At 38.0% G+C, this 12,008-nt stretch overlaps 1 protein-coding gene across 1 annotated transcript in view; it reads left to right on the top strand.

Moving 5' to 3' along the window:
- PLD5 (phospholipase D family, member 5) overlaps positions 1-11,737 on the top strand; it is a 32,090-nt gene extending 20,353 nt beyond the window's left edge. Inside the window, exons 3-6 of the mRNA XM_009587887.1 lie at positions 625-764; positions 2,882-3,047; positions 9,220-9,334; positions 11,417-11,737. Coding sequence (XP_009586182.1) covers positions 625-764; positions 2,882-3,047; positions 9,220-9,334; positions 11,417-11,652 — 657 coding nt within the window. The 3' untranslated portion in view covers positions 11,653-11,737. The remainder of the gene's footprint in view (positions 1-624; positions 765-2,881; positions 3,048-9,219; positions 9,335-11,416) is intronic.
- The last annotated feature ends 271 nt before the right edge of the window (positions 11,738-12,008 follow it).

The raw sequence follows: 12,008 nt of genomic DNA, 5'->3' as shown, positions 1-12,008 counted from the left end.
CGGCGGGCTTGCCCTTGCAGATCGACACATTCGACAGCCGTAGATACAAGGCAAAAAAGCTGAAATCTGGGCTTACCACATACCGGCTCAGTACCAGGTAAAGAGTTAATTTATACCTGATACTAGGTTTTAAAGATAAGTTCCTTGCAAAACTGCAGCATCTCCCTGCGACAGTGACTGAGCAAATGGTGACTTTGCATGGAACGTTGAACAGAACTGACATGATAGACTTAATTCTTCATAGCAAGTGATGGATCAGGCTCATGTGGTAAGAACACAGGTATTACTCCATCCAATAGTAACCAGTCCTGGGACTCTTTGGAACAAAATTCTCTGGAATATAACTTCACTTAGAGCTTCTTTGATGACAGTGGATGTTTTGAAGTTTTTGTCTCTCCTGCATTTTACCCACAATTACACGTAAATGGGGAGGCCTTCAAGGGGAAATTAAGCAAATAACTCTCCTCCGGTTATACCTTTGAGTATTCTAGCAGGACCGTTGGAGGTATCAGTTAATATTCTCTACTAAAATAAAGAATACCACTTGCCATCTCAAGAAGAATGAGGGGAAGGGAAAATAAATCACGTATTTTAAATTACGTACTTGAACTTTTCCCTTCACAGAATTCACCTAAGCTCTTCTGCCCAAAGGACAGAGTCCTGGATATTGAAGCTATATACAGTGTTATCGATGACGCGAAACAGTTTGTATACATAGCTGTCATGGACTACTTGCCCATCGTCATTGACACCAATGCTAAACGGTGAGTGTCCATGTCCAGGACTAGCACATAATGCCAATAAGGTCTGCTGGAGAAAATGAACCCACAGGAGATTAGTTACTACTGTGGACCAATTTCTTGGGGCCCAATTCTGCTCTTATTGAAATCAGTGAGAGTTCTGCCATTGACTTAAATGGGAGCAGAATTGGGACCCAAGAAGACGTTTCCAGTTCTGGGTCCTAAGCTTTGGATCTGCCTATCGAAGGAGATCAGAAATTGTCTAGTCTGACCATCTGCAAGTGACTGGGACCCAGGAATACAAGAATCTGCTTATCCATTAATCCTATTTCTTACACTATTGTATTCACTATCTTGATACCACAGCTACTGGCATTTTATGAGTATCATACAGATATTCAACATGAGAAAGAGAGAGAGTGAGTGTGTGTGTGCATGTGTGTTAAGAGAGAGATAACACGTTGTGAGTTCTCGCACACAATGTGAGAGATGTCATTATTTTGTTGAAATATACATATACATGGAAATTCCAAATTCAGCACAGATTACATTTGAATTATATCACATTTTTGTTAACTGAGAGTTGCTAAAAACAAACAAAACTAAGTAATTTTTAAACACGCTGTTTGTATGGACCATTAAAAAGCACTCAAGACTCAAAACTGGAGCCATACTGTAATAGAACCATCCAACTCAGAAGGCAAGTATCCAGTGGTCCCTCCTACTCTTGGTAACACTCGCAATGAATTGAGCGTTTAGTAAAGCTCACCATTCCATCCATGCATTTTACCTGAACACAGTTAAGCCAGACTAAAGATGTGGTTATGTGCTTTTTTCCAGTTTTGCATAATTAAAGATGTTTTGTTCAAATTTTTCAAAAAATAACTATCATTTCACTGATATCAAGCATACGCTGTTTCAGATCTACAGGAGCGTTTTTCTGATAAACTCATTATGTACAGCCTCTATTGCAGTGAAAGAATCGTGTTTCTTTCTCAGTTTCACAATATGCATCCCTCGCGTTTCTCCTTTATGTTGGAAAGGAACTTAGTATGTAGAACTGGTATAGTGTTGCAGTTGATGTTATCTCCTATACTCCTCCTTACTTTGTTCTCATGTCTGAAGAATTCAGCAATCTATTGGATTAGGGAGATCCAGGGAAGCCATCTGTGTGAATCCTTCAACATTTTTCCTGCAGCATGGCTTTGTGTTTGAGGCACTGCCACAGCTTCCCTGCCTCGCCAGCTCCCAGTTCTTGCTTGTAAGTTATTTTCTGGCATTGTAAAGCTCAGACATCATTAGGCCGAATGCCTAATGATGCTGCTGGAATAAAGAAAACATGCATTTTTCTTTGCCCAATTCTCCCTGTCCTGACCTGCTCCCACCAAAGGTCAGGAACACAAAGCTAACTAGTGATTGTGAGAATAGCACCATGGAAGCCGCCATCCCATTCATGGCAGAATTTCTGCAATCCTCATCAGGAAAAATCCCCATCCTAGCATCCTCCTTAAATGACCCGTCTTCATCTGCTACTGAAGGATGCAGGCACCCTGCATAGCAGCAGCTCTCCTTTTCCCAAGCAAGAAATTACAGCAAGGCATTCCAGTCCCCAGCCTGTATGGTGCCAGTACAGAGGAAAAAAAGGATGGCAGTCAGGGAGGGATCCCGTGTTCCTGCTCGCTTACTTGTGTAACCAACAGAAAAGCCTTCTTGTCCCTCTGTCTGGGCTGGGTAAGCAGCACCCTCTAGCTGTAGCTCATTCTGCTGCTTCTCTGGCACTGCAAGAGCTCCGCTGCTCTCACCACAGACAGTGACACAGGAGTAACTCTCCCAGCTATGGGCGGACAAGGTACCTGTATTTAGTGCAAGTGTTTTGGCAGCTCTCCGTGCACCTAGACAGATCAAAGATGTGCTCAACCATCCACAACCTCGCTGTCCCCGCAGTGACAGTTTTGGTGCAGGGCAGAATGACACAAAAAAGGATGCTGGCAGATCTGCTTAGTGAGAATCCCTTTATTCCTTCAACGGATAGAAAATGAAATTCACATGCATTTAGTTTTCTCTATGATGTCTAGACTTGGTTGCATAAAAATCCAAGGTTTTTTTAAGTTCTCTGAATATATTATATTCTTTCTCCACAGGTACTGGCCGTATTTAGATGGGAAGATAAGAGAAGCATTAGTTTTACGAAGTATTAAAGTACGACTTCTCATAAGTTTCTCAAGAGACACAGATCCCCTTACTTTTAACTTTGTTTCGTCTCTGAAGGCTATTTGCACTGAAGTTCCAAGCTGTAGTTTGAAAGTTGTAAGTATAATCCATATTGCTTTGAAATCTAAGATATTTCCCACTCCCCCCAAAAAATCAAGAAAACTTCATAACGGAGAAGTGTTTTCTGTTAGTATCAAAGCCTTTAAATTTCATTAAATAACATTGGAAATGTAATATAATGAACTGAATTTATTCCTAGTAGTAACAGACATAGAATTATGCCAAAAGGCAGTCTGTGTGGTGGACAGCCCATGTAAAACACTACCTCTGGTCTTTCACAGCAAAGCTAACAGAGTGAACCGTAGTCATATGTCTTGTTTATACTGGCTGATAAAAGTAAATGTGACGGCACAAAAATGTGTCTTAGTCTGGATTTGTGTAACCTTACTGTTCAGCTGCGTAAGCATCTACTTTTCCTTTAGTCAAGTACAAAGTGCAAGAAAAAACAATGGAGATTTTACATTAAATTCAAGGCTACAAATTCAGAATTGTGAAGACTAGAACAACCATTATGTGACCACATTAGACATGAAATACAGGAAAGTGAGAAATACCATATATGTTACATTTGTATTAGAGAACAGTGTATGGTAAGTACTACTTTCAGTTTGATACAGTTCATTTTCATGAAATTGAGGCACACTAGAAATGAGCCAGCTTGGATCAATTTCTTACTGGTTTTTTTTTTGCAGATAACTGCCTTAAATAATCTGCTGAATTGTTTTGACTTCTTAAATTGAAAATCCACTAAATCATTTTGGCTTTTTAAAATCGCCAACAATTGTAAAAAACAAGTACTATTTGTGTTATACACACTACGTGATACTTATGGATATGTAGAAATAAGGATTTTTGTTACAACGTACACTGTTATTACAAGTTTCCTAGGTAAAAAGCAGCATAAAGTGTGTTAAGTCAAAAAGCCCATACATGGCTGACACTGCTTAAGCCACTTCAATTTCAAGTAAATTCTAGCTTGTTACGTACTTATCATCAAAATTCTATTTATGTATTCAAAATTATTTTTTTATTTAAGTGGCACTTAATGCTCTACATACTCATATCCATTTCCATCTATTTATAGCAGGTAAAATCTTTAGTATAGAATTTATTTTGTCAAGAACTAAATGTTAAAAGGAAAAAAAAAATATTTCTAGACATCTATTCTAGGTAGATAGTCTAGCTCGAATAGCTGCAGTTAGAAAATACAGATACAACTTCCAGTAAAAAAAAGAGACCGCCCCAGATTTAAGTAGTTGTAAAGGTACAACACACCTCAGTTACCTCTGTGCTGTGCATCACGTTACACACACTGGGTAAGTTACTGCCTTAAATAAGCAGTATTGGTACGAGTAACAGCCCGAGGCTCGGCGTTTACTGGTATCTATTTGATTTTGGCTGAAACTGTGCCACAGGCTCCGTCACGACACTCCTCTACTTCACAAAACGTGTCAGATGAGCACTGTTTTTTTAAAACTGCATTTCTTTTGTATTCTATCTATTCTAGCCAGGATCACAGTGAAACAAAACTATGTGTGTGTATGGGGGAGAAGGAATAGGCTAACAAGGTAAAAACTAAACTTAAGCCTTTTGAATTATTGGAAAATTCTGCTTTTTCCCTTTTGATTCTGCTTTGGGTATGAGAAAACATAAAGTCAAACTAGACTCTGTACAGAAAATACTGTCATGCATATACGTATTGTACGCGTTTATACACAAGAACACTGAAATTTTAAGAGCACCTCAAGTTACAGATTCTGATTGAAATTATACTTAAAATTGCTAAGCTGTCCCAATACCTCAATATTGTTCTGATAGAAATGGCACACCACCCCCCACTTCTTGTGTTCTCTTGGGGATAATATATCTGAGTCCTATGAAGCACATTCAGTAACTTTTTTCTTTCATTTAGCTTTTGACCCCCATGATATGCCTTGTCGTGATTGTTTTCTTTTTTTTTTTTTAATGCCTATGGAAAGATCAGTTTGGCTAGGAAGTTTCCAGCGAGTGCGAATGGTTTGCTGCAGCTGCAGGGTACACTGTTTTGCCAATGGCAGCAGCCTGAGGTACACGGTCATCTTGGAGAAGGCTGCGCAGATGTAATTTCTCTCTTAGATGGGAATCTCTTCCCGATTTCCCCTGGTCTCTGACCAGGCTAATGGAAGTTTTGGTATTCCCTAACTGCAAGTATAGTTAGAAACAGGGCACTGCAAACCTGTTAGGCCTAGCAGTGTCCTGATCAGAAACAGCCACTGTGCATGTAATTTTTCAGTCTGCTGTTGAGGTCAGGAAGGCAGGGACCACAATACACAATTTCCTAGTTGCGAATGCTGAACTGTAACAGGGTGCTCTGTCTAGAAACAAGGTTTTTTTTCTCTTTTGCCACAGAACTTTGATAATACTGGGCAATTAACATCATCAATGCAGTTAGAAAAGTCCCTCATTATGCATTCCTCAGCATCTCACTCAGAGTCCAGAACACGTAAGCATTAATAATTATTGGATTCAACTGAAACTGCTTTGAGAGTGCAAATACAGGTACTCTGAAAAAATGATCACTGGGAAGAACTCACGAGGAAAAAGCTTTGCTTGAGGACTAAATAAATGCTATAAGCACACAGCCAAATGTCAAGGAGTAAACTACATGCCAAACTGCTGCGCATTCAGGGAGCTGTCCTATGCACTGAACTACATGTGGTCATGAAATTAAAGCTTGGATCATAAAGGGTAAACTCAAGGTGAAGAGCTCACCATTGTGCTTCTTTGGACGTTGATTCCAGTACTCCTTAAGTTTTGTGTGCTTGACCCTGTAAATACGTCTTATATGCAAGAATGCTCAGTCTAACTGTCAAAGGAGCAGTAAAACGGGGCCAGTTCTGTTGGGTGCAGTGCTGAACAGAGAAAGTTTTTGAAGGGCCCACAGAAAGTATGAACTAGAACAAAGTGTCTTTAGACAACTGGAGACCAGGAAGGAGTGGCATGGAGCAGACATGTATATCTACAGCACAAGTTGTTCTTGAGCCTCTGCATGAATCTATGTTTGAGTTGTGCAGGTGTATTCCTGCTACGGTAAGAGGAAGGAAAAACTGAACCTTTCACTAATTCTCCGAAAGCCACAAGCGCCCTGCGAGTAAACAAAGTGTTATGAGTTAACTATGAAACCTTTGCTTCTAAGAACTAATCTAATTTTAAAGCTTTAAACTCCTAAAATAAGGATGGAAAAGATTAATGAAATGTTAGCAGAAGGTGGTGTATTATTAACACAGTACTTCCGCTGAATGCGCGTGTTGGAGAATGCTAGGCTGTGCTACTTAATGCCAGTGCTGGTTCACTTGCTCATCTAAGCTACATTTGTGTATTGTTTGTGAGGGCAGATGGGTTTCCCTACTGATATCTCTATCGTCAAGGAGTTAATGGGCTTCTCTGTTGTTGCTGGAGAACACATTACATTTTCAAGCCTTCTATTTTTTTCCTGCTTGAATCTGAAATGTTCTCTCTTACAAAGTTATTATACAAACAGAACACTAACAGTATGATTTTTCAATTCAGCACATCTGCTGAATCTATCTCAGTTTGACAACTCTAAGCTCATATGATTATTGTATATACATCAAGGTATGTAACTTTTTGCTAAATCTCAAGCTTGGGAAGAAGACAGCTTGTTATATTTTAATTCCTAGCATTGAATACTCTACCCATTTGCCGGTTTTAGACTATTCGCTACAATATTAATATTAGTCACACAGTATCTTCCACATCCCTGTGAAGTTACTGCGAGTACCCTTGACAGACACCCTATGGCTGCTAACTGTCTCCGTTCCTGTTTTGTGGCACCAGGAAAAACATGACCGTTTTCTTCTGGCTTCATCCAAAAATTCAAGACCTTTTCAGAAAGATTCAGATCCATCTCTGGCTTGCTAAGTACCTACTTTCTGTGGTGGGTGCGTGTTTGTAGAGCAGTTTCTCAGGCACACAGTTGCAGTCCTGATGTTGTCTGAGAACTAACCCCTAATATCTTGTAAACTTTCCTTTACAGCTGCTAAGATGGTTTGTTCTAATTTTTTGATTAAGTGTAATGCTGTCATTGTTAGTGATGTTAAAAATTTGTAATTAAAGGTATGATTTCTCCATGCAGCTTAGTTAGATGTGAATATACAATATAATTCTCATTTAAAGGACAGATACTACAGTTTTACATAGAATAATCTTTTTTAATGCCCTTCATAAAAACAATCACTCAAACAGTTTGGGGGGATTGTGCTGATTTTTAAATTCAAAAAGCTATCATCTTTGGAATTTTGCTATTATTTGAACTCATTACAAAAATTAAACTATGGAAGATAACAATGCCATGTACTCGTAAGTAAGCATGTGGTGACATAGGAAATTCAAAGACTGTTTAAGGAAACAACTTCGTGATAGTTACCGATCATAAAACTGCACCACAGTACCATCCAGTATTTGGACACTGAAAAAACACAAACCCTTTGAATTTTGTGTCTAATGCACTAAAAACCTGCTTCAGCGCTAATAAACTTTCATCATTGCAGGGAGGGGAGTGTGTCAATCCAAGAACAGAAACTCTCCTCAATGCTGGAATCAGCAGGAGCCTAAACCAGACTTCGTATTTTACAGAGTTCTTCCAAGCAGTTTTGGTATTACCTCTGACAACATAAAATTAACCCCAGTGTGTTTTCCAATGGGAAAGAGAGAGATTCTGACAAGAGTCCACAGCATAAACTGTTAGATAAACAGCAGCCTCTGGGCTACTCTACCTTTTGTCTGCAACTGAACCATTTTAATTAGGTTTGTAACACTAACTGCAGATAAGCCTGTTCAGAACTTAGAGGAAAGTTCTCCAAGGAAAACCAAACTGTAATGATCACAACTGATGATTAAGAGGAGAGATTTTTTGAGTGAGTATTTATATGCAGTTCTGAAGCAACCAGTGGTATAAAACCTAAAGCTGCCGTTCCTGGTAATCAGTAACAACACATTTTGCAATAGTTGAGCAGTTTACTGCAAACCATCTTGAAACCTACCTACATCATCAGCTGGGTAAAGAATGCTTTATAAAACTAACTGCCTGTGTGCAATGCATACACCTTTGTTTGATTTAATCAAACTGATGATGTAGTCTACCACAGAGATCACAACATTTCAGTTACAAATTTAGTATTTTACAGTTGGATTTTCAAAGTAGTAAGGTTATTCTGAAAGACATCTCCATAACCTAAAAGGATTCGTTCAAGGTTTGTATCAAAAAGAGCACTGGTTCAAGAGATGAATTTTGCATTATGGAAAACAGACCCCCAAGAATGATCAAGGAGTTTTGGGGTGGTTTTTTTTTTTTAATACTGTTTTTCAATGTCTTAAGTGGGTGCAGTGTAGAGCCAATTACTTTCATTGGTAATATACCGTGAATTAGGTTTGTTCTGAGGATCTACACCGTCACCTCAATCAAAGTTTCCCAGTCACGCAGTAAATATTTAATTTCTCCTTCATCATGTTATTCTCTACTTCTGGTTTTGGAATCTGTGTCTAACTATTAGTCTCCTTGATGAAACAAACAATACTTAGCTTTGTACTGGCAATCTCATTTTTTTGTCTGGCACCGATGCAGACAAGTGCATATTGCTCCAAAATTTAAAAAAAAAAAAAAAAAAAATCTAACAGACTTCACCCTTTAGGGTAAAACAGATGCATTTTCCTCTTGTGGTTTGGTAAATTTGATCCCTCCATATGAGATTTAATCCTGACAACTTTCTAAGTTTCTGAAATCAGTAAGTTTCCTGTTGGAAACTATGCAATGTGTAACATAAAGATATTAATTCAGCTGTTGGTGTGCCTGCTAATTCTGATCCTGAAGCAGACTTCAAACCCACGTCCCTTGATGAATGAGCTAAGAAAAGTTCCTGGCTCTTACCATGCAGAACACAAAGATGGGGGTGTTTTGTTCATTTCATAGCCTTTACTACCAGGCACTGTATTGCTTTTAGTATGTGGCAGCCATATGCTTTGTATAGTTCAGAATGCCAAGGTATAGTGAGTATCAAGCTATGAGAATTTAGTAGGAAATACAATGTGCAGCGTTTTATTAAAATTAATGCTTGGCTATAAAAACTCAAGCTGTTCTGTAGCACTAACTCATTTTCAATAAAATGAGAACGGTTCAAATTAACCTGCACTCCATTCTATTTTATGGCAGAAATTCTTTGACCTTGAGGAAGAGAGTGCATGCTTTCTTAAAGAACAGAAGAACACTTCCCTTCCCAAATTAAATCGTAACAAATATATGGTGACTGATGGAGCTGCATACATTGGTAAGTAACCACATCGCAAGAAATTCTAGTTTGTAGCCAAAAGCCTGAAAAATAACACCCATTTGTAAATGAGGAATCTACAGCTGATATGCTTGTTAAGTAGAAGTAACAGTTCATTTCTTCGGAACCTGGATGAAGACTGAGCTTTGAGCCTTCTCAGTTAAAAACTCTTTTTTTTTCCCTATGAATCAGTTTCTCAAAAGCAACATTCTGCTTTCAGTATTTAAGAACAGACTGAAAATACAAATACAACACACTTTATGAAGTAGGAATAAATTGGATTATTAACGTATTCTCGTTTCTGCAATCAAATGAAGATGGACTGATCTTCATTTCCCATGTTATTACTAAAGCTATGGTCAGTCCTGGTGAATACTGTACAAATGCCTTTCATCCTCATCTTCTGAAGTCTTATTCCATTTACTGTAATGACATTTCAGACACCCTCCTAACATTAACCCAAACTACCAATCAGATATGTACCTAAAGGTATATTTAAGTAGTCGCTGTACAGCACCTAGCAAAAGTTCATTATCATTCAAATGCTCATTGAATGCAGGCTAAAAACTACCTTTTAAAGAAATTTGACTGCTTGAGCTGTGCGTGAGCTGCAGGATCAGAAAACTGCTACTGAATTAAAAAGTAACTCATGAAATTTTATAAAGACAAGAGAGAAAACATGCATTCTAATATGCTGCAGCTTGATGCTTTAGTTGCTTACTTCCTCACCCTGACTTACTGCAAAGGGCTTAAAGCTGGTGATCGCAGAGGCAGTGAGGGAGGGCAAAGACTGCAACCCAGAAGCATGCCCATGCACACATGAAGAATGGAGAATCCCAAGTAGTGTAGAGATACAACCGAGAGCTACTCTGAAAAGCTCACCTTGATGGGCTCTAAATACACACACCTCTCTTAACCTATCCAAATCTTATTTTTCACTTCAAATAGTGCAGCTTATTCCTTTCTCGTCCCCCAAATGTTTTATGAGCCCCCCCAAAAATAATTTTTTTACTCTATTTTAAATCCCTTCCAATAGCCAGATCAAATTTCAGTAACTTGTAACTTGTCTACACAGCATGGATTCTTAGCTGAGTTGGTTTTTTTTCTTTCCCATTGCCCTTACATCCTTAGATATATATAAATAAAAGAAAGAAATAATCAAAGCTGTCTGAAAGTAATATAAATGCCTCTTAAGGACCTGATATATCTTTTACTTGAAAGCATAGGCAGAAATGTCCCTTATGATGAGGCTTCAATTTACTATCCTTGACAACTTTAGAATTCTTAACATTTCCTGCCGAAGTAGCTGAAATGACGCTGAAAGAAAGGGTATAAATTTCTCAGACACCTTAATGTTTTATGTATGTTCAGATACTGTTTTAAAAGATGATCTCTAGTAACGGCATTTTTTCTCCAAAATACTGCATGTGTCGTAAATGTACAACTTAAATAGTTATACTTCTAGTGAAATAAAAAGAAATAACTGAAACACATGGTTTATCTGTTTTCCATTAATCCAATTATCCTCTTTGCCTTGCGATCACCAGGATTTGAAATGCTCATTTATTACCTTAGATTTCAACAAAGGTGGTAATAACTGGCATAAAACAGTAAAACCTGGGTTTTTTTCCTGAAATAGTATCTACCAATGGGTAACCTGTAACAGATCTATTGGTTTGGCTCAGCATTATGCAGCAACCTCTCCCCCTCCCACCTACTTTAAAATTGTTTATACAGCAAAAAAATATTTTCATTCTTGGCACTGAAAAGGCCAATGAGGAAAGTAAATGGAGTAATAATACAATATATGCAAAAAGAAGAGCAGGTTAGTTTTGAATAAACAAAAGAACCTATTTTATGAAGGATTAGAGCTGTTAAACTACCAGAAATGATCTGTACTACACACTGGTATGTAATGGAGTTTTTTCTTTCCTGCTAGTATAGAAAACTTATTTCTGTCTCTGCCCAACTAGGCACTGGGGAAAATGATACTGTATCATGCTGGATTGCCTTTAGGGAGATAGCTTTTTTTTAAAAAAAAAATGTTAGAAACTCATTGTATATTCCTGCCTTTACTTGTAGGTAATTTTGATTGGGTAGGAAATGCTTTTACGCAGAATGCTGGAGCTGGCCTTGTAATCAACCAAGCAGACGCGGGGAACAGCACAAGCATCATTAAGCAACTCAAGGCGGTTTTTGAAAGGGACTGGTATTCACATTATGCCAAAAGTTTACAACCAACAAAAATCCCAAACTGCTTTAATCACAAACTTAGTAAAGCAACATCAAATAAGACTGCCATGAGCAATGTGAATTAGAAAGACTATTTTACTGTTTAGTACGGCAATGAAGAATTACATTGGGGTGTAGACCTCTTTCATATTTACAGACAAAAGACTTAAAAAGCAAAAAAAAGTTTGGTTGGGGGGGTGTTTTTAGGAAAAAGCACACTTATATAAAAACTGTCTAAACTATATTCTCTATATTGAATTATTTAAGACTTTCAAATTTGTTACTTCTGACACTGAATGTCATTTCTGCTTCCATGTTAATTTTAATGTTCCACGTCTGAATTTAACAGCATGCGCCAATTTTCTGTTTCAGTTTTAGGACTTTCCCTAATGCTATCCTGGCTAGAATGAACCTTGAGGCAAAAATCAAGATTCAGGCTATG

The sequence above is a fragment of the Fulmarus glacialis genome, unplaced genomic scaffold (assembly GCF_000690835.1).
Source record: "Fulmarus glacialis isolate BGI_N327 unplaced genomic scaffold, ASM69083v1 scaffold14271, whole genome shotgun sequence".
Lineage (NCBI taxonomy): Eukaryota > Metazoa > Chordata > Aves > Procellariiformes > Procellariidae > Fulmarus > Fulmarus glacialis.
The sequence above is the reverse complement of the archived record's forward strand: the minus strand, read 5'-3'. Positions and strand labels throughout refer to the sequence as shown.